The sequence below is a fragment of the Ischnura elegans genome, chromosome X, assembly GCF_921293095.1.
Source record: "Ischnura elegans chromosome X, ioIscEleg1.1, whole genome shotgun sequence".
In the NCBI taxonomy this organism is placed as follows: domain Eukaryota; kingdom Metazoa; phylum Arthropoda; class Insecta; order Odonata; family Coenagrionidae; genus Ischnura; species Ischnura elegans.
In genome coordinates, this window is record NC_060259.1 from 1,168,735 (window position 1) to 1,193,910 (window position 25,176).

The 25,176-nt window shown below is 39.9% G+C and overlaps 1 protein-coding gene across 8 annotated transcripts in view; it reads right to left on the reverse strand.

The window, feature by feature from the left end:
• The window catches only part of LOC124170521 (zinc finger protein 467-like), a 232,469-nt gene that overhangs the window by 106,316 nt on the left and 100,977 nt on the right, over window positions 1-25,176 (reverse strand). For all 8 annotated transcript variants that reach the window (XM_046549295.1, XM_046549294.1, XM_046549297.1 and 5 more), the window contains 3 exons: window positions 9,732-9,923; window positions 6,187-6,377; window positions 4,763-5,009 (listed from right to left, as the gene is read on the reverse strand). In XM_046549295.1, coding sequence (XP_046405251.1) covers window positions 4,763-5,009; window positions 6,187-6,377; window positions 9,732-9,923 — 630 coding nt within the window. The remainder of the gene's footprint in view (window positions 1-4,762; window positions 5,010-6,186; window positions 6,378-9,731; window positions 9,924-25,176) is intronic.

The following is a 25,176-nucleotide window of genomic DNA, read 5'->3' on the forward strand; positions in this document are numbered from 1 at the left end:
AATTTTGCTAACTTTGCTAAAATGGCCAAGTTAGTAAAATTGTCATTTTTCATCGCAGAAACACAGTTCGAAGATATACTTGATTTCCTCCACTACAATCGCAAATTGCTGGAAATCGGCCAGATTCCCTTTGACAGCGCATCATGAGGATGTTCTCAAGGTTGGAAATTGATACAACGAGCCTACTAGTTATTCTACCGCTATAATATCACGGCTATGGTTGATTCGTTACGTTATACCTTCAGGAAGCTGCAGCGGATGAAATCGCAGAGGAGATTAGAGGCTTAAAAGATGATTTTGAAAAATACTTGGACAAAGCAGGAAGAGCACAGCGCACAACATCAAACGATTATATTGCCCTAGACGATGATATCCAGGGTTGCGACAATGCACGCCGGTACCTACGTCGGAGGAAGCAGCGGCCAGGATTAGTCATAATGGCAGTGACAACGAAGATGAAAGTGAGGAATAATTTCACTAAGTAAAAAAGAAGCATACACTGCCCTCCAAACATTAAGATATTTGATCTGGCTAACTATTTAGATCCCCAATTTAATTCCCATTTATGCAAGTGAGAAACCATGGTGGAAGCGGCGATAGAGAAGGGCAAAAAGCAAAAAAAATAATGGATTTCATTGGGTAATACCTTTTCGTGTATATCTTAGCCTTCCTGAATAAACAACTTAAATATCTTAAGTATTGGGCTCTATTTACCATCAACTTATTTTTCAGGCTACTCGTAATGAAGACGCACTTCTAACTCTAACCATGAACTTTCTTCTTGCGCGCCTCCCTGTTCTCCCAGGCCGAGAGATCTTTCTCTCCAAAGTCTTTGTTTACTCCCTCCAGCGGCCTTCTGCAGATCTTGCTGACACCCACCGTAAGCATCCCAAACCCCTCCTTCCCCAGCATTTCCCATTCACTCCCTCCCTAAGGTGACAGAGCTTGAGTGCGTCGTAAAAAAATATGCCCCCCAAACGTAGATTGAGGCAGAGCTGAAGGCCCTTTCCCCACACTACTTTCTCCTGCCCCCTCCACCACTTGTTATGCTGGCCACACTTCTTTCCTCAGGCAATCCCCATCCCACTCTTATTCACCCCACCCACTGAGAACGTTCTCCGACTGTGGAGAAGGGCATGGTTCATCTTTACCGGCAAGGGGGGTAAGTTTTTAACGGGAGAGAGGCTGAAGAAGTATCTTCCACTATCGGGGAAATGGTGCTGTGCTTATAATTGTCTCTCTTCTTCTCTGCTGACTTTTCAATTGAAATTATTTACTTAGCTCTTTCCACACTTTATTTATTTACGAATATGGAGCGACTAATTTTTAGTGCTAACACTAAGAAAATCTTTTCTCTATGTCAATGATCCTTTGCATAAATTTCAATACAGCATAGAAAGGAACACGAAAACTATGAGGTGAAATTTTGCGTGTCATTTTTGGGAATAACGCAAGTGAACCAATACTTCACACACGTTGAGAAATGATGAAACTTCTCTTGTACGAAAACAATCAATGCGGATAATAACGTTTCTCTCTTTATTTCTCCGATAATGGAAGATGTTTCTCCTGCCGTTTTCCGGTTGGAACCTTGCTCCTGTCGTCATAAAAGAAGAGAGACATACTATATGAACATAGAGCCTCACACCCGGTGTGAAGAATATGGTCCTGATGAAGAAAAAAGTCTTTCGTAGCAACGCCTGCAAATGATGGAGCACAGTAGCTGGACGGAGAACTCAAACAGAATTTAATTCAAACATTCGCCAGAGGATAATCATATCCTACGTAATTTATGATCGTAACTGAATCTCAATGAAAATAAGTAGTTGAAAAGATGGCACATTCAGCTGAAAATACGGAGTAACTCGAAATATTAACTAACGAAGGTTATTTTGGAAACTGGTTAAGGCCCTCGTTTTTATTTTATTTTTTTCTCGTCACCTAGCGATACAGGGCGACATAAATGGTGGTTAGGCTCTTAGAGTATGGTTAGACCGCCTGCAGCTAATATTTCCGTGGGTGATGGAAACAAATATCTATTTTACGCGTACTTCATAGCTGCTATTCGCTCCTAACCACAAATTTATAACATTAGATTCTTATAATAAACTTTGCAATTCACTATTTGATTACGTTTTCTAAGCTGGTCGGGAATTTCTTGAGCGATCGTTGATATTGAAGTATGTACAAGAAATGGGAATTTTATGGTGGTATAATTATTTAACGATCTTTCACAGAATAAATCGATAACAAAAAGCCTTTTCTAAGAATTCTACCGTGAATAACCATCGAAAACATTTAAATACCGCCAATAAAGACAAAAAAGGGTGGAGGAAATGAAAGCGAACATTTTTCGTGACTTGGGTTTGAAAAGGGTTTGAAATTACGAAACTCGATTTTACGAAGTGCCAATTTTCCGGTCCCACTGACTTCGTATAATCGAGAGTTTACTGTATATGGAGGCAAACCTCATGTTTATTAACCAATATCTTTTATTTCTGTCAAGGTAATCAATATAGATGATGACACAGTGAATTATAGTGGCCTATTCGAAGGGGCAGAAAAAGATAAAATTGCAGCAAACCTCATTATTTACTCGGTGATGAGGTAAAAACAAAATAAAATGTACAATGCGCACCGGGGAGTTCATGAAACCCACTAGTCGGTGGCCGAACCGACACTTTTTTGCAGTCGGTACGGCTACCGACGATCTCCCGTCCTTCCGTCCGCACCGATCCGGTTCGTACAGAATCGCACCACTGCTTGCCGGGAGTCGGTGTGACGTCCCACCCGACGAATCGGTGCCACACCAATCGGTTTAGAGATACTGAATACGGACCCAGACGGGACTCGAACCTGCAATTTCTCATTTGGCAGGCAAGGACTTTACCCAGCCACCACTGAGGTCGGTGACATGATTCTGTCGTAACGCCTGCTTACATAATGTAAATAATATTGTCAGCAATTTCGGAAAAGGTGTAAACTCATAAGGACCTTCGCATTCACAGGCCTATTTTTTCAGTGCATGAGAGAGGAACACGGCACTCATAAGTTGGCTTCTAATATTTTTAATTGGCTTGGCACAATTTAGGTGTCACATATCAACTCCGACTGCGACCCCTGCTCCAGCAACCAGTATCAAATTTATCATGAGTATCAAATTTCTCCTCGGAATCATCGCGGGCGAAGTTGGGAGGGGAGTTGCCTTTTTCTACCACGCCTCTTTCTGTCCCTCAAGGCGCTTCGGCTTCGGTCTTCATATCCCGGTGCTGCGGCCAGAGGGAACCGTTAAATAGGGAAATTCAAATGCTAGGGCGCCCCCTTAAGGCACGCCAAAGTTAGGCATGTTTTCGACTCTTTTTCACCAAGATTGCATACCTTCAAGGGAAAAAATGAAGGTTCATTCTACTTAACATGCATTTCAGAGAAAAATTTCATATCTGAATGATTGGTTGCATATATTGACAGAAAACAAGTTCAATCTTGTTTACTTCCATGGTATCCAATGTGTGCAAACATCCACTGCTACTGACTGGAAACGGTGAATGAGTTGCAATTTGCACTAAGTATTTTTCAATAACACTTCACATTTGTCTTCTACTTTCAGTTCATAGCTGAGATAAAGTGATCATTATTCATCATAAGGATACTGCTTTCATGAATATGTATAACTTTCAGAGAAATGGGTGATGGTCACCTGACATGATTTTGCACTATCTGCCTGATTTGAAATGGATACCGTATTTCTCCAAATATAGCCCCCTCTTAATATAGTCCCCCCCTAATTTTAAGGCCTCAGTTTTGGGAAAATATTTTTAAAATATGCTTGAATATAGTCCCCACAGGCAATCTTTGAAAAAAAAGGGGAACTATATTCAGAAGAATTCGGTTTTATTCACTCCAGAATACTACATCATTCTCAAATATTATCACATTTGAATACATATCACAAGATGAATATGACCACAAGCTTCTTAAAAATTAAACGATCCAACACTTTTATGCAAACTTCTGGCTTTACGTTCGAATTCCATTAGAGATAAAATGTTTAACCCGGTATAGTTAGAGGCAAAGTTTTCCATAATCTGTGCAGCCAGTAGGACTTGACTCAAAATTAGACCATAGGTTGAATTCCCCGAGCAATCTATATTGTACGAATTTGTATTGTATGTCACTCTCATTTGCATTGTACTCATCACAATTCACAGCGTAGACACCACTTTTATTAATCCTTTCGCACTGAATGTCGGGTGGACTCGATGGCCATTTCCATACGCAGAAGACCTGACGACAGGTACAGCTATTGTGGATTTTTCAACCCAAACGAATGGACGTCGGCTCTGGCTGACGTGAGGGAAGGGAAGTTACCGCTGAGGTAGCAGTGATTCATGGTAAATAAAGTTTTGTTTTAAAACAACCAAATGATATACTCAGAGTTATCGACATTTTCTCAGAGTTAGCTGTGAGAAACAAGAAATTAACTTAACCCGTCCTCAAAAACATATACATGATAAATCACGGAATAATGACACCATTTTTATATAACTGTCTTAGGGAAATGTACGAAACATTGTGATTTTCATTCACATGGTACTGTTCTTGAAATGCAGGGCTCATTTTCTTGATTTTTCAATGCAAAACGAGTTCAGGAAGGCGATCCTACCAGAACTTCCTGGATAACACGTTCATTTTTGTCGTCCCTCCAGAAACGTACCAAACAAGTTCCAGTCTAAATAAAAAATGCCCATTTGAAAACACTTACGCTACGCAGGGTGATGTGCTCGAGGAAGTCTTCGATGCCGGTGCTGCGCTGTCCACACGCCACGCAACGCTTCCAACCCTCCTCCCCTTCCACATCCACCATCAGCGCCTCGTAACACAACTTCTTCCTCCTCTTTCTGCATGGAACACGAGGCGTCCCTTGCTGCGCAGAGGCTGGAGTGAGGCTGGCCGTCCGACGTCCACGGCCCAGGTGTGTCTGTGACACGTGGCGACGCAACTCTTCCGTCCTGCGCAACAAAGTGTGCATATCCATTAGGAAGCAACTCACATGAGAATTATAAAAGAAAACATCTTCTTGCAGCAGAGTGGGGACAAAAAATATAAATTCGACAGTAAAGGATGCGAAAGAAAGATGGAAAGTATTATTTTATGAAGACAACACAGGAAAATAGATATCAACCGAAAGAATGACTGAGTGAAATTCAACACTTTCTACAACAAAACATTGAAATAAACTACAAGAGTTTAACCAAAAGTAAGGTTCCAATATTTTTTGTACAAATAGAAAACTTTGTTAACAGTTATGAATAGGGTGGTTTCCTATTATTTTTTTTATTGCCTAAATCAAAAGATTACTACTCCTGGAGTACGTATTTCAGGCTTTTAGATTTATTAATGACGATATCTATTTTTCGCAATTAAAGGAAAAGTGAATATTTTCAAGCGCGCGAAAACGCGACGGCTAAGTATGAATGCTGGGAAAACCCCGTGTGACGTCATTCTGGCTCCCACTGTCGCCGTGTAAAGTGACCTTAGAGAATATCTTTGAGCGCTGATACAATGCTGGCTGCTAGCAGGTAGCAGAGTACCCTGATAGCAGGTAGTGCTTGGCTTAAATAAGGATTATTAATACCCTATCAAATGAAGGACACTTTCCAACCGCAGGGAATTTTAATCAGTGATTATTAAGAGAAGTTTCCCTGAGCTCTGTGCCTCATGCATGCATTGGTTATCTCAGATGATGTAAAACTCCTATCTAATCGTATAAAAACTAGGTTCCTGTGACGTCACGTGGAGTGGCATTGCATGGGCGCCAATCTGGCCTTTTTCAAATGAGGTTAAAATTGACCATTGCCATTCGTCGAAACTGGGATTTCTAAAACCAAATAATTTGTATATTATGAATACAGTAATGGTGGGATCGCAATCAATGCCTTTTGTTTTCTTTCATAAAGGAAACTACCCTATTTTCATATCATTGAGAAGCTCACACTTTTGCCTATTTTTCAATCTAGTCTCCATTATTTTACACACTTTTTTAAGATGGTGCTCTCAGCTTATGTGTATAGCTTTCATATGAGCGGCTGTCCATCCTTTGCAAAGAAAATCCTAGCTGCAAATGTGCAGCATTTGACATGAAAAGATTCAACTTCCCTCAAAATTAAAGTCACCAGTTGTGCTTGCCTGTCGAATGTCTTCTGGCACACGCCACAGCGGTAGTAGTTGCACTTGCTATTGGTTTCTGTTGATGTTCCTGGCTGCTCGATCACCAACTCATCGCTCAGACAGCTCATCTCGCTCTCAGATGCCGATTGCCCTTTATCTGACAGAGCGTCCGGTGCCCAGCTGTCATCCGAGTCTTCGCAATCGCTTAGCTGTAACGACAAATGCAAAGTTCATTCAACGGACAACCAAGGACCCATCAGTGGTGTTGCTATACCACATAAGTCTCATGAAAAACTGGAAAATAATTAATTAATTACAATTATAAGCAATGCAATAAATTGTAAAACATTTGATATCACAATCTGTGAAATCTTTGTTTCTTTCTTTTGGGCAAAAATTATATTGGTCTTGCATTTTTTTGTCTGTACCATTAGTGAATTTTTTAAAAATAATTGTACTCCATTTCTTTAGCTTTTTCAATGCATTCCATTCCTTTAGCTTTTCCAATGCATTCCATTCATACTCTGGAATAAATAATTGTGTACAGTATTTTACCAATAAACCAATATAATATATCAGTGCATATTTCTCAGCAAAAATATTAACTAAATGCTCACAGGATGAACCTTTCCAATTAGAGATTTTACATAGGGTGGAGAAAAATTGTGTTCCAAAATTTGAATCTAGAGATGGGTCGGTTGGTTCCGGTACCCGGTTCTCGGTACTGCTGGTTCTTGGCCTGTGGAACTGGTATCGAGAACCGATTGCATCAAGTCGCTACTTTGGAACCCGCTCAGTAGGGTGGCGAGGATTTGAAGCCGATATGGTCTGCAGCGTATTCAAGGCCAAAAAGTGAAAAAAGATTTTAAAATGCATATATTACCTTGTGATTGCATAGCGCCCACGTTTTTTTCTCTTTTGAGAGTTACTCGCTAACACACTCATTTAAGGGTTTGTCAGTTTGCTGCTCTTGCCGACATCAACATTTCTGTAGCCACAGCCGCTTTTCTAAGGAAGCATGATTGTAATGCAGTGTTGCATTCTGCAGGATAACCACACCTTCCCATGCCCTGCTTAGGTTTATCAACTGACGAACAAGCTCTCGGAATGCATCTTGCTCACATGTCAAACAATTACTGTATATGTATATGATTCAATCATGAGACCACTTTCAGATAAGAAACGATTTTCGGCCGGCTGCGTTCACTGGACAGCACACGGCGTTGCAGAGAGTCATCTCGTCTGAAAGCCGCCTGAATTTCATTTGAATAGCGGCTGGCATAAAGTCATTTCGTCTGAAAGTGGCCTTGGATGAAGCCACTCAGTTTATTGTGTCAGTGAAGCAGGCAAATAAGTTGTCAATAAAGGTAACAATTTGAGCTACATCACAGAATACAGATTATATTTTGAACTGACTCACAAGTTACAACAAATTAACCTTTTCCCTACTATACACGTATATATACATGTGGACATTTCCTGACCCGAGAGACGACGGCCATATACTTACGTGTGAGATTTTCCTGGCCAGGATAACGAAAGCCGTATATATATGTTTTCCAGCTCTCCCCCTTTTAGGGCGGTCGCGGGTTTACGTCGTCTTTGTCTCGGGACCCAACCCTGTGGGGTTTAGGATTTACCCTCGGAATCCGGGAGCAGGTATAACTCCTCTTAGCGGTAAGGGACAGTGGTCGTACAATTGTTTATCCAGTCAGTTTTCGAAATAAATATTTGTTCATTTCTCATAAAAAACAAACTAAGAATTGAATTATTTGTCTTTTGAGCAGCGTTTACAATTTTTAAACGAAATTCTACAGTAAATATTAACTTACATCTCGAGTTGTGTATAAACATCAACATGGAAATTTTTGCTGCATTAAATGCGTTAATATTGACCTTAGAACTTAGTTTAAAATTTGACAATGCTCAGAAAAAAATGAGGAATTCAATTCAAAGTCTGCAATTTACGTGCAAGCAACAATTATCCATTTGCTAAATACATATGAGCAATACATAAGTTGACTGCAAACCAATGCTGCAGGTATGGTCGTAAACCTGGAAGTGAGGGAGCACTACTACTCTCGGAGTCCGAGATAATGCGGTGTTCCAGCGAGGAGGAGTCGAAAAAGGTTCAGCGAGACCCTTCTTAACGAATGTCCTCCAAAAATGCTCCGTACCACGAGAAAGAGGAGTCTCTTAGGGCTCAGTACAGCAGTCATGCTAAGTCAAAAACTCTGCCGTCTCGAAAGGGTTAACTGATGATGTCGACAGAAGCTGAGGGAGTTTCCTTATTGATCCTGATGATATGCAGTGTACACTGTGCTCCAAGCATATTTCGCACAGCACTGCAAAATCAACATCGACCACTAATGCTTTCATTGAACACCTGTTCACGGCAGTAATTCTGCCAAAAAAAAGAATAGATTAGATCCAGATCGGGCAAAAATATTGAATTTTAAAAATCAAAACCTGGAGAAACAGTGGCTGTAATGTGACACATTGAGCGATCATGCATTCTTTAACAAAGTGTTATTTAAACTTTATTATTTGGCAAATAAAATTATGGAGACGGTCTTAAGTTTGTTTTGCAGAGCTTTCCAGCTAATTTACATCTTTAGTAAAAGAAACGAAAAAATGCATGTACTGACTAATCCCTTATTTTAATCCTAGATAGCTGATGCTACTAGGAGCCAAAATTACTATTAATGTTTAGTTTGAAAATGCACCATTTATAAACTTCAGAAACTGTGAGCCTACCACTCTGGTTGGCCGTGAGTTTTCGGATGCTACGCACAGCTGATGAATTTGAATGCTTTGCTTGCATTTGCCTTTGTCTACAGCATCAGGGATCGTCGTAAACTCTTGGCCAATCAAAGTGCTTGAGGCAAAGTTTTTATAGTTGAAAAATAGTGCGCTTTAGATGAAAATGTCTTCAGTAATTTTGGTCCCTAATGAGATCAGCCATCTCCACACAGACTCCTGAATCAATATTATTTAGAAAATCCTGAAGTGAGAAGATAGAAGGTACTTCAAAGAAAGAAAGAAGAGAGAAAAGAAAAAGAATCTTGTAATTTTCCTTGCAGCTAGCTGATGTAAAAGTGACTGGAAACCCAAAGAGAAAGGAAGAAAAGAAGAGTCCACAGGCCACGATGTCCGCATGTCTTGCAGAAAAAATTTATTATACTATTTTGTTTTTGAAAATTCGATAACTAAATTAATTAATTTAAATAAGAAACGTTTAGTTTTACAAGAAAGGGGGACTAATTTAAAACAATATGAACCCCCCAAATATATATTACTATGATTAAAGATTACACTCTGCCCATCCTCAAGTGAAAAGGAGCAGTTAAAGGAGATAGAACAGACAGCACTTCAGACATCTGATAACATTCCATTTCTCTCTTTCTTCTTTGACATCAGCTATATAGGATTAAAAATTTCGCAACACCCTGTATAAGAATGGACAAAAATGTGAAAAAATGTTTATTATTTGACATTTCAAATCATCGATGGGTAAAATACAGTTTACATATTCCCTCATCACTACTCATTCACACACTCACCCATTTGTCCTTGTGGACGTGTTTCTCCAGCAAGTGCTTCCGCAGGCCCTGATTGTCGGAGAAGCGTGCTTGGCAGAGGGCGCATTGGTGCGACCCTTTCCCCTCCTCCCCCTCGCTGCAATATCTCACCCTCTTCATCCTTCCCCTCCTCAGCCTACGACCCAGATCAGGGGTTGCTTCCCTCAAAGGAGTCTGATGAACAAAATATGTAATGAGAAATGAGAGAGATCACTACGCATTCACCAAAGCATCAACTATCATTACACAAATTATATTAACACATGCTACAAATTGCTCAGAGCAAAGACGAAGAAAAATTGGGAACAATGGCATCTACGATTACTTCACAAATCAAATTAATAGGGATGTGTGAGTAGAACTCTATGAGTCGAGAGGAATACTACTCGCGAGTATCGAGTTGAGTCGAGTATGACAATAGGGTAGGTAGTTTCCTTCATCAAAGAAAATGAAAGGCATTGATTGCGATTCGTTACCCACCATTAGCGTATTCATGATTTATAAATTATTTGGTTTTAGAAATCCCAGTTTAGACCAATTTTATAGGTCAATTCCTCTTCTGAAAAAGGCCAGATTGGCACTCATGCGATGCCACTCCATGTGACGTCACAGGGACCTATGTATATGGTATATGAGTAGACAGGAGTTTTACATCGTCTGAGATTACCAATGCATACATGAGGCACTGAGCTCAGGGAAACATATCTTAATGATCACCTATTGATAGAGTTCCGTGAATCTTGCGAGATGCGATATCGCAAAATAACACGAAATAACACGAAATCGGTAAATAAAATTGCAATTTCGCGTTTTCTGCTATTTTAGGTGGATTAGCGAAAAAAATCACATCAAATGAGTAGAGACATGCAAAAGGTGGGGTTATTTTATAGTCAAAAGTGGTGTTATTTTTCTACAAAAGTGATGTTACTTTGCCCTGATATCGGTGTTATTTTAACGGCAAAATAATTGATGTTGATTGAGAGCCATCCTTCCAGTGGCCCAACCATTGCCCGAAATTAAGGATATTATTGACCTGGAATAATATAAGCAATAATATACAAGGAGTATCGCTGAATTCACCTATTTTACATATTTTATCCTTCCCATACACATATATCTAGCTTGCATAGAGAGAAATTACTTTTAAATGTCTGTAATTTCAAATGAAATATTGCTATTGTGATCAAGTTGTCATCTTTTACATTTGTTCTCTTATCTGTTAACACAGTGCTATAGCAGGACAGAAATCTTTCTCAGACCATGTTTGCAGAGGGGATCCAAATTGCTTAACCCTTTCATTGTGTAACATTTTCTCAGAGTTGTTTCACATTGGCAGAGAATTTTTTTTCACTGCATTCACTTTGTTTTTCGAAAATATGAAAACAATTTCAATAAAAAAGGGATTTTTATATTGATTTGACAATTTATTAAACAATTTGTTAATGGCATCACAGTGTCATCCGCACCCATGTGATAAATGCTCCAGATATTTATGCAACCCGTTACACAAACATTAGAAACGACGGACAACATATTTTTACATAGCAACTAAGAAGCTTGAATTAATTTCTGAAATGATGGCGGTATTGAATTATATAATAAGATAAGTAATTTTTCAGATGTCATCCACTATCCATGCATCAAATTTTGGGTAAATAAAAGTTTTTGAATTTTAATTTTCACATCTAAATTTTTAAATTTACTAGTAACTTAGATTTGGATGCAAACATATGAAAGTTATTTTATCTTTTTGCCATTTTCTTTTGCGTTAATGCTGCAAATATTAACTAATAATTGTGAAATTCTTTGAAAAAAGGGTTCAAACACAGCCCTGGAACATCTGCACATCATACACCATCAGAGTTATACTGATTCGCCACTTTAGTCGTTCTAAGGACGTGAGGAGGATTATTTCTTCTGTTTGTCCTTAGAGTTTCAGTGGTGTGTCTTTTTGAGTAACTCAATAGATATTTGAACAGATTATTATAATTTTTATGATGATTATAATTTTCCATGTATAAACTCAGTAGAGTAGCCACGGGAGGGGGGGTTATATGCAACAACCGTTGAGGTGCCAAAAACTGGTAAAATGGCCCTCGCACCCTCCAGAAGGGCCCTCAAACCTCCGGCAAAAACCCCCCATTTCAAAATCGTGGCTACGCGACTGTATAAACTGTGCCCACTGAGGAGAAATCTATCGATTAACTTTCGCACGACTTTGTTTGCATGTCCCCTGCCTCCAACATCAGGATCCTTCGCCCCAGTGTAAATTATAGCATCTTGCACGAGGCCATTAGGCTCAGAAAGCATGTTTAATGTTATGCCGCGTTTGTGACGCCAAAGCAACATGGACTAATGAAGCAGAGTTCTTTAAACGTGCAATAAATTTCTTTCATTCTTTGAGTGAATAATTTCAAAAGGGGTCGAATTTTATGCAAGGGGTCTCTTGGTATCGGATCATCTACTCCAGGGTTCCTGCCAAACTGCATGCAATGGAAAATTAGCTGAAATTGGTCTCGGGAAAAAGTGCTGTGAAGGAGGGAAAAATCGAAGATATTTTCCTACCTTTTCCAATAATCTGGAATGGATGGCCATCTTACAATACTTCATACAATCATACATTAGGTATATCGGACCAAAAATGTCTCCCATACCCTACGAGTAAGATTCCTATGCTTGGTTATCCTTGAAGAACTGCATGTTGAGAGGCATTGGCAATATGGACCAAAGCCTTTCTGACGACAATATTTCCTCCAGCTCCACATACTTGCATCCGCAACGTAAACCTGAGTTAACACCTATAAAATATACTATAATAAAATACATTACACTTACAAAATGCACAAGACTGATGAGGTTGCTCTTTTGCAGTCAGAAAGAGATGTAAGCGTTAAAGTTTAGAACCTACGCACAAGAAATATCTAAACGTGAATGCTCCAGATAAAACGGCAATGTATAATAATCCAAAAATAATTGTTTCTTTGCGCATAGAAATTTTGCTGACTTTCTTTTCTGATTATAATAGCTCTATTTCGTCGAAGTAAAATATGTAAATTGCTTCAAAGCTAAAAAAAAAAAACCTTCGCGGAGAAGACCCAATGCAGTGATCCATGCATACACTTGAGTAAATTGTGCCAGAGGTAGTTTTATTGCGAGGAGATATTCTAAGCCTAGTTGACCAAAGGCTGATACATAAACGGTCTTTGGGGTTTTAAAATAGGAATAAAGTTAAAAATGAAGATGTCTCCCATATTCCACGTAAGTGGCTAAATATATGTAAAATACCAAAATGTCCAATGGAAAAAGGCCATACGGTAATATTAGAAAAAAATATATATAGAGGAGTGAAAATGCACGCAATGGAAAGATGTCCGAAGGAGAGACTGTACTAATAACGAGAGTCGCAAAAACTGAGAAGGAAGAGCTGACCTTTTCTACGACATGCACACAACAGAATAGTTGCATGGATTTCTAATAAGAATGGCAAAAATACTTCTAAAAATAGAGATAACAGGCGACACAGAGCGACTTGTAGTCTATTCCGCGGTGACGGTAAACGACTTTTTTGTTTGAGCCCCGAAATTCGATCATTCTTTCCCCAAGGATTTCCCCAATTCTAATTTCTCCTTCAAAATGGAAAAAATATAAAAGTTTCCCTAGAACCTTCATTATTTCCCATGAATAACGAATTGGTGATCGTAATTATTCCCACCTAGTAACTTTAACAAACTCATACGAAATAAATGAGAAAAAGTCGAAAACTCTATTTCTTCTTCCGTAGCCAATATAATCAGACCCCTATTGAAAGGATCGTTCAGAAAATGAGTGGCAAATATATTAAGGAAGAATGTTAGGAGTTATAACGGCATTATGTAAATATTAAGTTTAAACATTAATAAAAACAGCAACAGATTATTCAACTGTGTTTAGCGTGTGTAGGTATAATGACCGTAATTTGAAATACGAAAATATTTTTCGTCAATGAGATAAAAGGAAATATTGTTTGAAAAATTTTAATAGGACTAAAACGAAAATAATAACCTTAAATGTGGCAACACTTAAAGTACAGAAAATATCACACTTAAATTTTTTTGTAATGGCGAAAAATCTTACAAATAAAAAAGTACTCCATAAATGTAAAAAAATTTACTCAAAAAATATAAACTATTTTTCAAAAAAGGAAGGCATATGCAGGTAGCCTAATCCATTTTGTGTGCGGGAAACCATCATGAGAATAGATAGAACAGAGCGGAGGAGCGTAGGGAGCGATTGAAGGACATAGGCCGGCGTGGCATCAATGTGATGCCACCCGCCCGTTGGCAGGACCTACGCTGGGCATCAATTCTATGCCATCCGCACTCAAAGGGTTAAAGGTGCTTAGATGCAAATGATGTCTCAGACATTTGAGCTCCTGGATTGCTTTGATTGTATCCACTGAACCCCGGGAATTTTGCTTTTGTAGTAACTTACGTAATTCTCCCAACCCGAACTTCTCTGACTCCATTGATTCCAGGCCATGAAGTTTTTGTTTTTAACCTTTTCCCTTCGGAGGGCGTTTTTTCACAGCTTTAATTTTCCGATGCTAAGGGATGAAGGCCGTGTTTTCACGGCTTGAATTTTTCGAAGCAAAAGGCCAAAGGCGGTGTTTTCACAGTTTCGCGGTCAAGCATGCCAAGTGGGTCCCAAGCGCCATTAGGGTCCCTAGGCACGAGAGGTCCGACCCTTTCCCATTGTCCGCGTGGGGATTATCTCGGCCCATTCCGGCTCTTTGTGTCCCACTCAAGGAAGGTGCTCACGGTCACTTATTTGTTTATAAGTTAGAATAACTAAAAATGTACAAGTTGCATTTATTGAAAATCAATGCCAAGAATTACATTCTGGATGTTCTGCTGATAAGTTCCAAATTCTAAACGGAACTCTTGCGTTCATATTAAGAGAGTTCATCATCACCTTGAACAAATTTTGGAGACGCTAAGGTTAGATGTTTAATTGCTATTTTTAAAACTTACTAGCAAATTTATAGGAGCGATATTGTAATGATTTACATCTAAAGATATACGTTACTATGTTAGCCACATTCTAAGTGTACATTTGCGGTGAAATTCGATAAAATATCAGATTTAACTCCTATGAAAAAAAGCCCTCGTAATGTAATAAAATATGATTCTCTCAGTTCTTTGCCGTGAGCCATAATTACAGCGACTATTTTTTATGACGTCTTATCAACCTTTGAATACAAACGTATTATAAATGAATTTTGCTATAAACACTAATTAATGCATATCCTAAAAATTCATAAATTTAATGCACAAATAAGGAATGATTTACGTAGACACATGTTGTGAGAAGCATTCCATACCATTGCAGGAATGAGAACTGCTCTACCCAGGTAATTACTTTCATATCTTGGTTCCCTGGTCAGGGGCTTACTTCGGGATGCATTAGAGCATTAACGTTTTCTTAGAAAAACTTATTACCCTCCAACTGGCACACCCGTACAAAATGACGAATTAAAAAATTTTTACAAACGTAAAAACTTTTAACTTCGCCATTGCAAGTCCAAAGTCTGGATGCAATAGAAGGATGGGAAATTTATTCTAGAAAGTGTTTTTTACTTTTTCTTATTTCGTGCGTAATATGAATTAATATTTATCTAAATGAAATTGCTTTATAAATATAATTTAGCCATTTCAAACTACATATTGGTAAGATTCAAGTACTTTTATGAGAATTTTTTGGGAAAATATTCTTCTAAAAAATATTTGAAATGTTTCATTTTCATGTTTTCAGAGAACACGCGGAGAGCAGACGCGAATGAGGAGAGTGTTGATTTGGGCATCATGGATCTAAAATATGTTAATATCATAAATCGTAAATACCTAGAAGTAATCTAGGAACATTGAAAGATTTCATTCCCTTTAAAGTATTTGTTGGTCTATGATATAATGCCCTGTTGCTGAAAACTCTAAAAATAACAGTATAACTTCATTTAAAAGTTCTATAGGCATTGCAAAATGAAAGGTATGCATTGATGAACTGACATTTGCTGCAACAGTAACTATTTAAAAAAATTAAAATCGCACTAGTAACAATAAACTGACCGCAACAGTATGCCGTGATGGGCTGCCTTCGGGAAAAGGGTGGAGGATTATGTTTGCACAGTTGCCGAGGAAAGGGTCCGGCACCCCTCTAAGAAAGGTCATTAAGTGGAGGAAGCGACTACCTGGGCAATTCCTTGCCGAGAAACAACTCTGTACAGGGCGAAAAAGAAATGCTCACAGCCTTCGTACAACCAAAAGCAACTTCCCGTGAAGGAGCCCGGCGCGAAAGGGTTAATTCAGGGTTCATGTCTGTCGATGGAACTTCTTGGGGATCAAAAACTGAGATATTTTCAAAAACCTATTTTTATGCTTAGGTCTTTTACCATAAGAGAACTAAATTTGGTTGATGCCTTTTCAGCCATCTGCATAGTTATTGACTTTACAGCAGCTGCTTTAGAGGTTGTCATGTTTCGCAGATGAAATAAGTGGTTTCATCAAAAAAAAGTACTCTCATGAATATTCTCGAGGCTTATTTTTAACTTTCTTAACCCTTTCAAAAGATAGAGTTCTCTTCTTAGCATGAATGCAGGACTGCGTTCCATGAGACTCTTCAGTCCCCTCTGTATGGAGCATTTATGTTGGACATCTGTTAAGTAAGGTCTTGCAGATAATCAAACACTCTCAACACCAACTTTTTCTGATCCTTCCTAGCGGGCATTTCACATTATCTTCGTCTCTGAGGGTAGTTAGTCTCCCTCCTTTCGCGGTTTATAACCCTACCAGCGGCATTGGTTCGCTGGTAGGGTTATAAATCATGCTTTGTCTATATGAATTAGCTATGTACATATATGGATGATTGTTGCTTGCATGTAAATTGCAGACTTCCAATTGAATTCCTCATTTTAAACTGAGAATGTTGAAATTTTGAATGAAGCTCTACCATCAGCATTAATGAATTTTATGCATTCACAATTTCCATGTTGATTTTATACTGAAATCGAGATATAAGTTAATATTTATGGTAGAATTTCGTTTAAAAATTGTAAATGTTGTTCAAAAGACAAAGAATTCAATTCTTAGTTTATATTTTTTGAGAAAGAAGCATATATTTATTTTGCAAACTAACTGAATGAACAATTGTATGACTGCAGTCCCTTGCCTCAAAGAGGGGTAAATATGAGACAAGGGTCTAGGTTAATGCTCCCGGATTTCGGCAGTTACGGCTGTTGGGTCCCGAAAATAAGACTAAGTGAACCCACGAATGTCATAAAAGGAGGAGAGCAAGGAAGCGTGTATTTTCGGCATTCGTTTGCCTGCGTAGGAAAATCTCAGGCAAAAATTTTTGCCTTTCATCTCCCAGGTCAAGAAACACCCTGCTGCATATTTTTGTCATTAGCAGCAAAAGGGTTAACTCTTTATAGAATGTGAGCATTTGGATAGTTTGAACCCTCCAGTAACTTTATTAAGTCAATCATCAGATTCCCATGGCATATTGGCTACTTTGTAGACATCGTGTGAAGGCAGTTTAGTCAACCTCCTGACAAACAAGTCGCCTTATTTCCTCGAATGTGTTTCTTCGTGGAAATCATTAATTTTCTCCAATTCATGGGCAATTTTCACCAACTCAGACGCGATTTTCATCATTTTTTCCTTCTGCTCATACCTCTCCCACGAAATTGTTTTTCGAGGCGAATATTTAAGCCGTAATTTTTTCACTGCATTGGCCGCTCACCGACACGATGGCAGAGCGCCGTGAAATCCAGGGAGTCGTCTTGTCGGAAAGTGGCCTGAATTTTACGGCGCTGTGCCGAGAATGGCAGCCGGCAAAAAATCGTTTCGGCTAAAAGCTGCCACAATGTAGCTCCATGTGTATTTCACGGAATAGACGGTGCACAGCCGCTTTTTGCCACTTTCAGACTTTTGCTTTGCTCCGGCCGTCGTGAACGGCACGGCAATGTGCTTTCAAATAACCATTGGTCCCAATGCATGTCTTCAAGCGAGTCGAATCGCGCAATTGACGGTCAGCAAGGCAAGGCTCAATCTGGCCCGGCGGTGTGCCGTTTATGGCGTGAAATACACACCGTGCTACCTTGAGGCTACTTTAAAACGTGACGACTTTTCGCAGGCTGCCGTTCACGCACGGTGCTGTGAAATTCAGGCCACTTTCAAATGCGACATCTCTCTCACTTAAAAACGAGACATGTCATGGCGCTCTGCCATGAACGGCAGCCCATGGAAATTCGTCGCGTCGGAAAGCGGCCAATGCGGTGAAAAAATTACGGCTTAAATGTACGCCTCGAAAAACAATTTCGTGTGAGAAGCATGAGCAGAAGAAAAAAATGGTGCAAATCACGTCTGAGTTGGTGAACATCGCCCATGGGTTGGAGAAAATCGCAATTAACACGAAATTCGTGTATTCGAGGGAAAACCCCGGAAATTGTGAATTCACAGGAAAACCCCGGAATTCACGTTATCGCATTTGCAACTTTTGCATGTCCCTACTAATGAGTCATAATCTATTAAAGCCTAAGCTTTCATTGTTTAACACCGCCGAAGTTCATTTCCTCTATCTCATTACGATTCCAAGGTCAATTGGCTCATTTAGTCTCGCGCATAACACATTCGCGTATTATCTCGCACTGTGGTGATTTCTCCGTCAGAATTTGCCTGTTAAATTTATCACAGCCTTTTTTTTCGATTCCCATGTATCAATCCTGAAATATTTAGAATGAGGTGCTTTCTCACCTGAAGAATTAGATATTATGAATTAAAAGTGTGCGGGGACAAATTTAACACGGCCGCGGAAGTGCGGAAATACAAGCTCACGTGCCCGGTACGCGTCAATACCGTGCAGTAACTCCGGTGACTCACCACGATGCATTAGACAGCGTTATTGGATGACTTGTTGCAGGAAAACCTTGAGTGTGGGTCTAATGTAACAATTTCGTTGACTTAAACACGGCTGTTGGCTGGGACCGGTCCGCCGTTCACGGCGCGGCCCACAGCGTGGCAGAGTCGTCTCGTCTGAAATCGGCCTGAATTTTACGGCGTCATGACGTGACCGGCGGCCAGTGAAAAGTCGTGTTACTGTGCAAAGTTTGCGATAAAAGATTTTAATTTGAAAGAAGTGACACTTTGTTAAAGCACATCAGTAGCGATACACATAAACATGCGAAAGAAGGGGACCCGCAAAACCGCAGCTATCATTTGAACACACAGTCACTCAGTCAAAGAAAGCAAAATAGGAGCTTGTTGTTGCTACTACAGAAGCATTTTTATAGTGTAGAGCTTAACTTGACAATCCAAAAATTCTGGAATGGCTCTCGAAATATACACGTATAAGGTAGTGGGAATTTGCTGTTTGTCGATCGTATTCACCGAGACTACATACTTGAACCACTCATATACCTTGAACCATTTCTTTAATTTAGTTTTATCAGAAATTTTGTACAATCAAAATTGTGCTCAATGTTACATAAAATGCTTAATAAAAGTTTAAGTATTCATGAACCGTGTAACACAAAATAATAAAACGCCTATAAACGTGGGAAAATTGTAGCATTATAATAACACCGCCAAGATTTTCTATTACACCGAAATCACATGGTTTTAAAACGAATTTTAGCAAAAAATAAAACCATTTTCACGGACCTCTACCTATTGAAATTGCTTAAGGTCAGAAAGTTTCCTTCGTTTGATAGGGTATTAATAATCCATATTTAAGCCAAGCGCTACCTGCTAACTGGGAACTTCGCAACCAGCTAGCAACCTGCATCGTGGCAGCACTCAAAGCCTCGCCCCAAGTTCACCTCACACGGCGGCAGCAGCCAAAACCAGAATGACATCACGCGGGCTTTTCCCAGCATTCATACTTAGCCATCTTGTTTTCATGCGCTTGAAAAATATTCACTTTTGATTTAATCGCGAAAAATAGATATCGTCATTTAAAAATCTAAGAGCGTGAAATGTGCACTCCAGTGGTAATAATGTATTGATTTAGGCAATAAAAAAATAATAGGAAAGCACCCTATTTCTGGACAGGTCAATAAAATACAACGCATGCTCCAACAAATTCTCTTTTTTCCAATCCTCTAGTACAATTTCTATTCTGAATGCTTATCCTGATGTACAGTGAAACCTCTATACAACGAACCCCTATACAACGAAATTTTAAGAAAACCCCTCTATTTCGAAGTCAATGGCCCGGTCCCGGTTCCTTTCAATGGATAATGCACGCAAAAAAACCTCGCGTAACGAACCTCTCTAACTACGAAAACTCCGTACAACGAAGTCCACACTTGGGCCCAAAACAGGAAAAGTGCCCCTCTAGAACGAATTATTGAGAATAAACTCAGTATTTTACACTCTATAATTTTTCCTTAGATAATTACGAAATAAGCAGGAAGTAGAACTGCAGCGGAGGGTGCCGTTGACGTGTCTGCTAAGGCAATGAAGATAGTATCGACGGCAACATCGGAAAAGGCGCAAGCTCAAACGGGCTCTCGGATTCACATGCATATTTTCTAAACGCGTGAGAGTGTAACACGGCCCCCATAAGTCATACTATGTAGAACTGGCTCGCCACCATCTGCTTGTCTCGTATCAACTCACTCTGCGACCCCTGTTCCGAAAGTACGTATCAAATGTCTCTTCGGAGTTGTTGCGAGCGAAGTTGGGAGGGGAGTTGCCTTTTTCTCCCCCTCCCCACCAGTTAGCTGGAGGATGAGAGCGGGTCGGATGACTAATGGACCGAGAGGGGCGGGGGCGTAACAGTGGCAGCCGGCCAGCTGTAACCCAGTACAGAAAGGTAACCTGAGAAGATTTCTACATAATGTGATCTTGCTCGGTGAAGGCCATAGTCAACTAAGATAACTACTGATTACTCATCCACTCCTCTATCACCCTTCTCAGCTAACGGGGAGCGAAGCATTGGCTTTATTTGTACCTACTTTTTCTTATGGTGGGAACCGTCGGAGTTGACAATGTATGTTTACTATGGCGAAGTATTCAAAACTTCATTGGTTGGTGTTCAACCAATGAGCGCAAATTTTTGTCTACTCCGTCCCCATCCCAGAGGAAAATCTGGAGAATCCCCTCCACCAAATATATATATATGTAACCGTCTTTTCCTTGATGGATGTAGTCCGTTAACCTGCAAGTGGTGCGTTTGCTCGAGATCGTACATATATTAGCTCGATTGCTTGAGGATACCATCTTCATTGTGTTTATGGAACGCCCATAATTCGACGGGGATCTGGTCCAACTGGAAGAATTTCGAAGCTGTTTTGGATTCCACCCCGATCGCCAAGAAATTTAATACTTGTGACACGGATTGGGCGAATACGTTGCGGAAGACAGGTAAGACTGAAAGCATTTTATTTGATGATTCTCTACCAATTTTTCTATTACGCCATGAAATTATTTTGCCGTTTAAAATCACTGATGTTTTGAAGTATTGCATCTCGTGAAGTAATTCATCTGTTGCAATTGTATAATAATCAAAGGCAATTTATTTCACAATTATGAATAAAATTATCAGTGATCCTTCAAGATATAGCATTTTAACTACGTTTTTGATAACAAAATATTGGTACTCAAAAACTGCAGCTCCACTTTCACGGCTAATTATTACGTTCTACCGCTTTATCCTATTCCCATCACCTGTGGCAATAAACCTCTTCCGTACCTTCACCCTACCCTTTCTCTTAGTGGCATGGTATGACGAATGGCCTGAGGTGCCTTGCCTATCCCATCATACCTTTCCTCTTCCCGTCCCCCCTTCCAACCCGCCACGTCCCTCCAGCGCACCCGTTCCCCACTTGACCAGTCACTAACTCCCACCAACCAAATTTTCATGCATGGTACATACCTGATGGCATCAAAGAATTTATCTTTTACGTTACTTGACATTATTTACGTTTTGCTCAAAACCAAATATTTTTTTATTTATCGAGGAATCACTGATGATATAAAAAATGTGGCTAGTCTTCAACTTATTTTATCTTCATCGCAATGGATTCAGTAGTAACAAAGATGCGACTCTTTAGACTCGAATATCTTTCCTGTGTGCGAGAACAATTGAAGTCTGGAACTCATTCCCTGTTCGCTTTACTTATTATTAGGAGCTGAGAAAATATAGGAATAGTCTGTCCTAGTCTGCTTTAGTCATTACCTCTGGAAACGGCTGCACGAGTTGATTGTGACAACAGGACTTGCTTCTACGGTACGAACTGGAAAATATTTTGAGATTATTCTTTCTTAATTTTTCTATAAATTGAGTATATTTCGGTTATTTTTATTCCTTCCTTATTATTATAATTATTCCTTTACAGTAAAATGGCCAATACCACCAAAAACGCCGACAACTCTCCATTGAAACGAAGTTGCAAATTTTGGAATCGGTCGACACTGGAGAGAAAAAAACGGCAATTGCGGAGAGATTTAACATTCCGGCATCCACACTTTCCACAATTATTGCCAACAGGTACAAGATGGGAAATGGTATTGAGAAATTTGGTCCGGAAAGGAAGAGGTCTCGGTCATGAAAAAATGACGAATTAGACAGGAAAGTATTTGAGTGGTTTACGGAAGTGAGAAGTGCCAATATCCCAATATCTGGGTCCATCCTACAGGACCGGGCGAAAACAATAGTCTGGCTTCTTCTATAATCTCCTACCGGACTCCACGTTTGCTACCAAGGGAGAAATTTGCCATGGGGGCAAACGAAGTAAAGAAAGATTGACCGTTCTTTTCTGCACTAACAGTGACGGGTCAGAAAAGTTGAAGCCTTTCGTGATTGGTAAGTTTGCGAGTCCGAGGTGCTTCAAGCATGTTAAAAAATTGCCATGCCATTATGGGAATAACAAAAGTGCGAGGATGACGGCAATTTCATTTAGAGAGTGGTTCGCATCACTTGACTCAGTCATGGGGGGTAAAAATTGAAAAATTCTTCTTTTCCTTGACGGCTGCACCGCTCACAAAACATCAGATATGAAGCTGAGAAACGTGAAAGTCGTACATTTGCCCCCTAATTGCACGAGCAAAGTGCAACCACTCGATCAGGGGATTATTTCCCTCGTGATGAGGGCATATAGAAGGCAGCTGGTTGAATATCTTCTTCCTAGAATAGGAAACACGGAAGACATCAAGTCACTGAAGTGGAACATCCTGCAAGCCATTCAGCGTCTCTGTGTTGCATGGGATGGAGTAGAGAAGAGCGCAATCACGAATTGCTTCAGGAGGGCAGGCTTTCCCAGAGAGATGGACGTCCAAGACGACCCACAGCCGGAGGAGAGGGAGGAATGGGGCGAAGTCGCACAATTGTTAAACATTGAAGGGGTATCTTTCGAAGACTTTGCAAACATTGATGATGATCTCGCTGTTTTTGGCAAGAATGACGATCCTGAAATAATCACAGAGACGCAGGATGTGAGCGATGAAGAGAGAGAAGAGTCCAGCAATTGCGTAGTGCGCCCCAGTTGGAAGGAAGTGGTGGACGCAGTAGATGTTTTGGAGCGAGTTTTTATTACTTCGGAAGATGGAATAGAAAATTTGAAAATTCTGCGGCAGGTTGAGCAAGCAGCCAGTAAAGAAATGAGAAAAAGGATGAGACAGACAACTTTGCAAAACTATTTTAAATAGAATAATTTTGGATTAAAAAACTTAAAAACAGATACTGTCTCTTATTTATTAAAAATATTATTTAAACCCATTTTTTTTCGAAATTTGCATAAACTTCCTGAAATGTAATCATTTGCAAAGAATATGGAATGTTTCGGCTGAGGTAAGTCTCAAGAGAGCTGACTGTATATACAGCGAGGACAGTAGACGATGCTGTATTTATATTTGTGAGGAGGTAAGTGAAGGAGAGATAAATCGAAAGGCAGATTACTAATACATGAATTTTGTCCTCCTTGGTGTGTGTCAAATAAGTTGGGTTACTTGAAGAGCGGCAGACCACAGGGTCACGCACTGTCGGAGACGCATGAGATTTCGGTTATGGGAAGGGGAATCACTGAGGAGAGGAATGGGCGAGGGAGGGCTCCCCGAAGAAACGTGGAAGGGGAGGGGAGATAACAGCAGCATTGTAGAGAAAGAGTCGACTAAGTGCGTAGTTCTTCTTCCTTTCAGAGGGGAAATGTTATTGAATAATAGACATTTTGGTATGAAATGTTTGGGAGTGGTTAGTTGTAAATCCACTCCTTTCCTCCTCATTTCAGTGCGTGCGTGGGGTTAGACTTCTTGCTGTGTCCAACTGGAAACATCTCCACTCCAAATTGTTAGCATGAAATATTACCAGTGCAACTAGAGTTTTCAGATTATCGATCTTCGCCTGGTTATCTTCGCCTGGTTTGGGCAGAAGTCCTTCAAGTGTCATAAAAGACGCGAAAAGGAGTGGGATCAGGTTCTTTCACGTGTTTTTATTCTCTGCTAACGTAACGTAACTGATTGCTAACGTAAGTCGTATTGAATTGGTTAGATAGTGCTTTACTGACTAATTATTCCAGTTTAATAGTTTTGGCCTGCATATGGCACATACGAGAGATGCGTTCGGTAAAGGACTGAAAAACCACAAACCTCGCTTAAAATTGACTAACAATATCTAAGTATGAAGAGGTGAACTGGATGAATTCCCAGCGATTCCAACTGTCCTTATACTCGGGGAATACTTTGTTGTTGTTTTTTGTCTATCAGTGGGTAAAGTAATTGCGTAAGCTTGGTTTTGCTGAGCGTAGCCCGGGGCAGCCTACTGATGACGGTTCCGGGATTTCCTTCCTTACCTTCCAATTCTATCCTCTCCCGAGGGCGTCGGCGGGCTCCTTTGTCGCGACGACCCCCTCCTTTTCCCTACTTTTTTACCACCCCCTTTCCTAGGGTAACTCGGGCGTATAAGTCTCGGACTTGGTTCTCGGGCTAAAGTTGAAACCGTATGGAGATTTTTAGTCTCTCCTAAACACTGGATGAAAGGCGACAAAGCGTGGATTCAAATATTACCTGGCTTACTCGAGGATAGTACTGCGTTTTGGCACCGAGGAATGGGTGTACCAGCAGAATACCGATCGTGTCCAGCTTCTATTAAGTCATACCTGAGAGGAGTATCGGTCATACCGAATGCATTATCATCTGAGATTGCCATTGTTACTTCGATTGCCGACTTCCACGATTTTACTCGTGGTAACTAACACGCCCCACCTAACTTCCATCGTCGTTTATAGATATTAGTACATACCGGTCAAGAACATAGATATTTACCGGAATTTCAATAGGATGCCAACAATGCACTTTATTTCGTAAGTCTTTGGGCAATATTGCTCTTTCAGGCAAATTTGCTGCACAAAACTGCCATTTGATATCGACTTCAATTATTGCGCTCAAAGAATAATGCC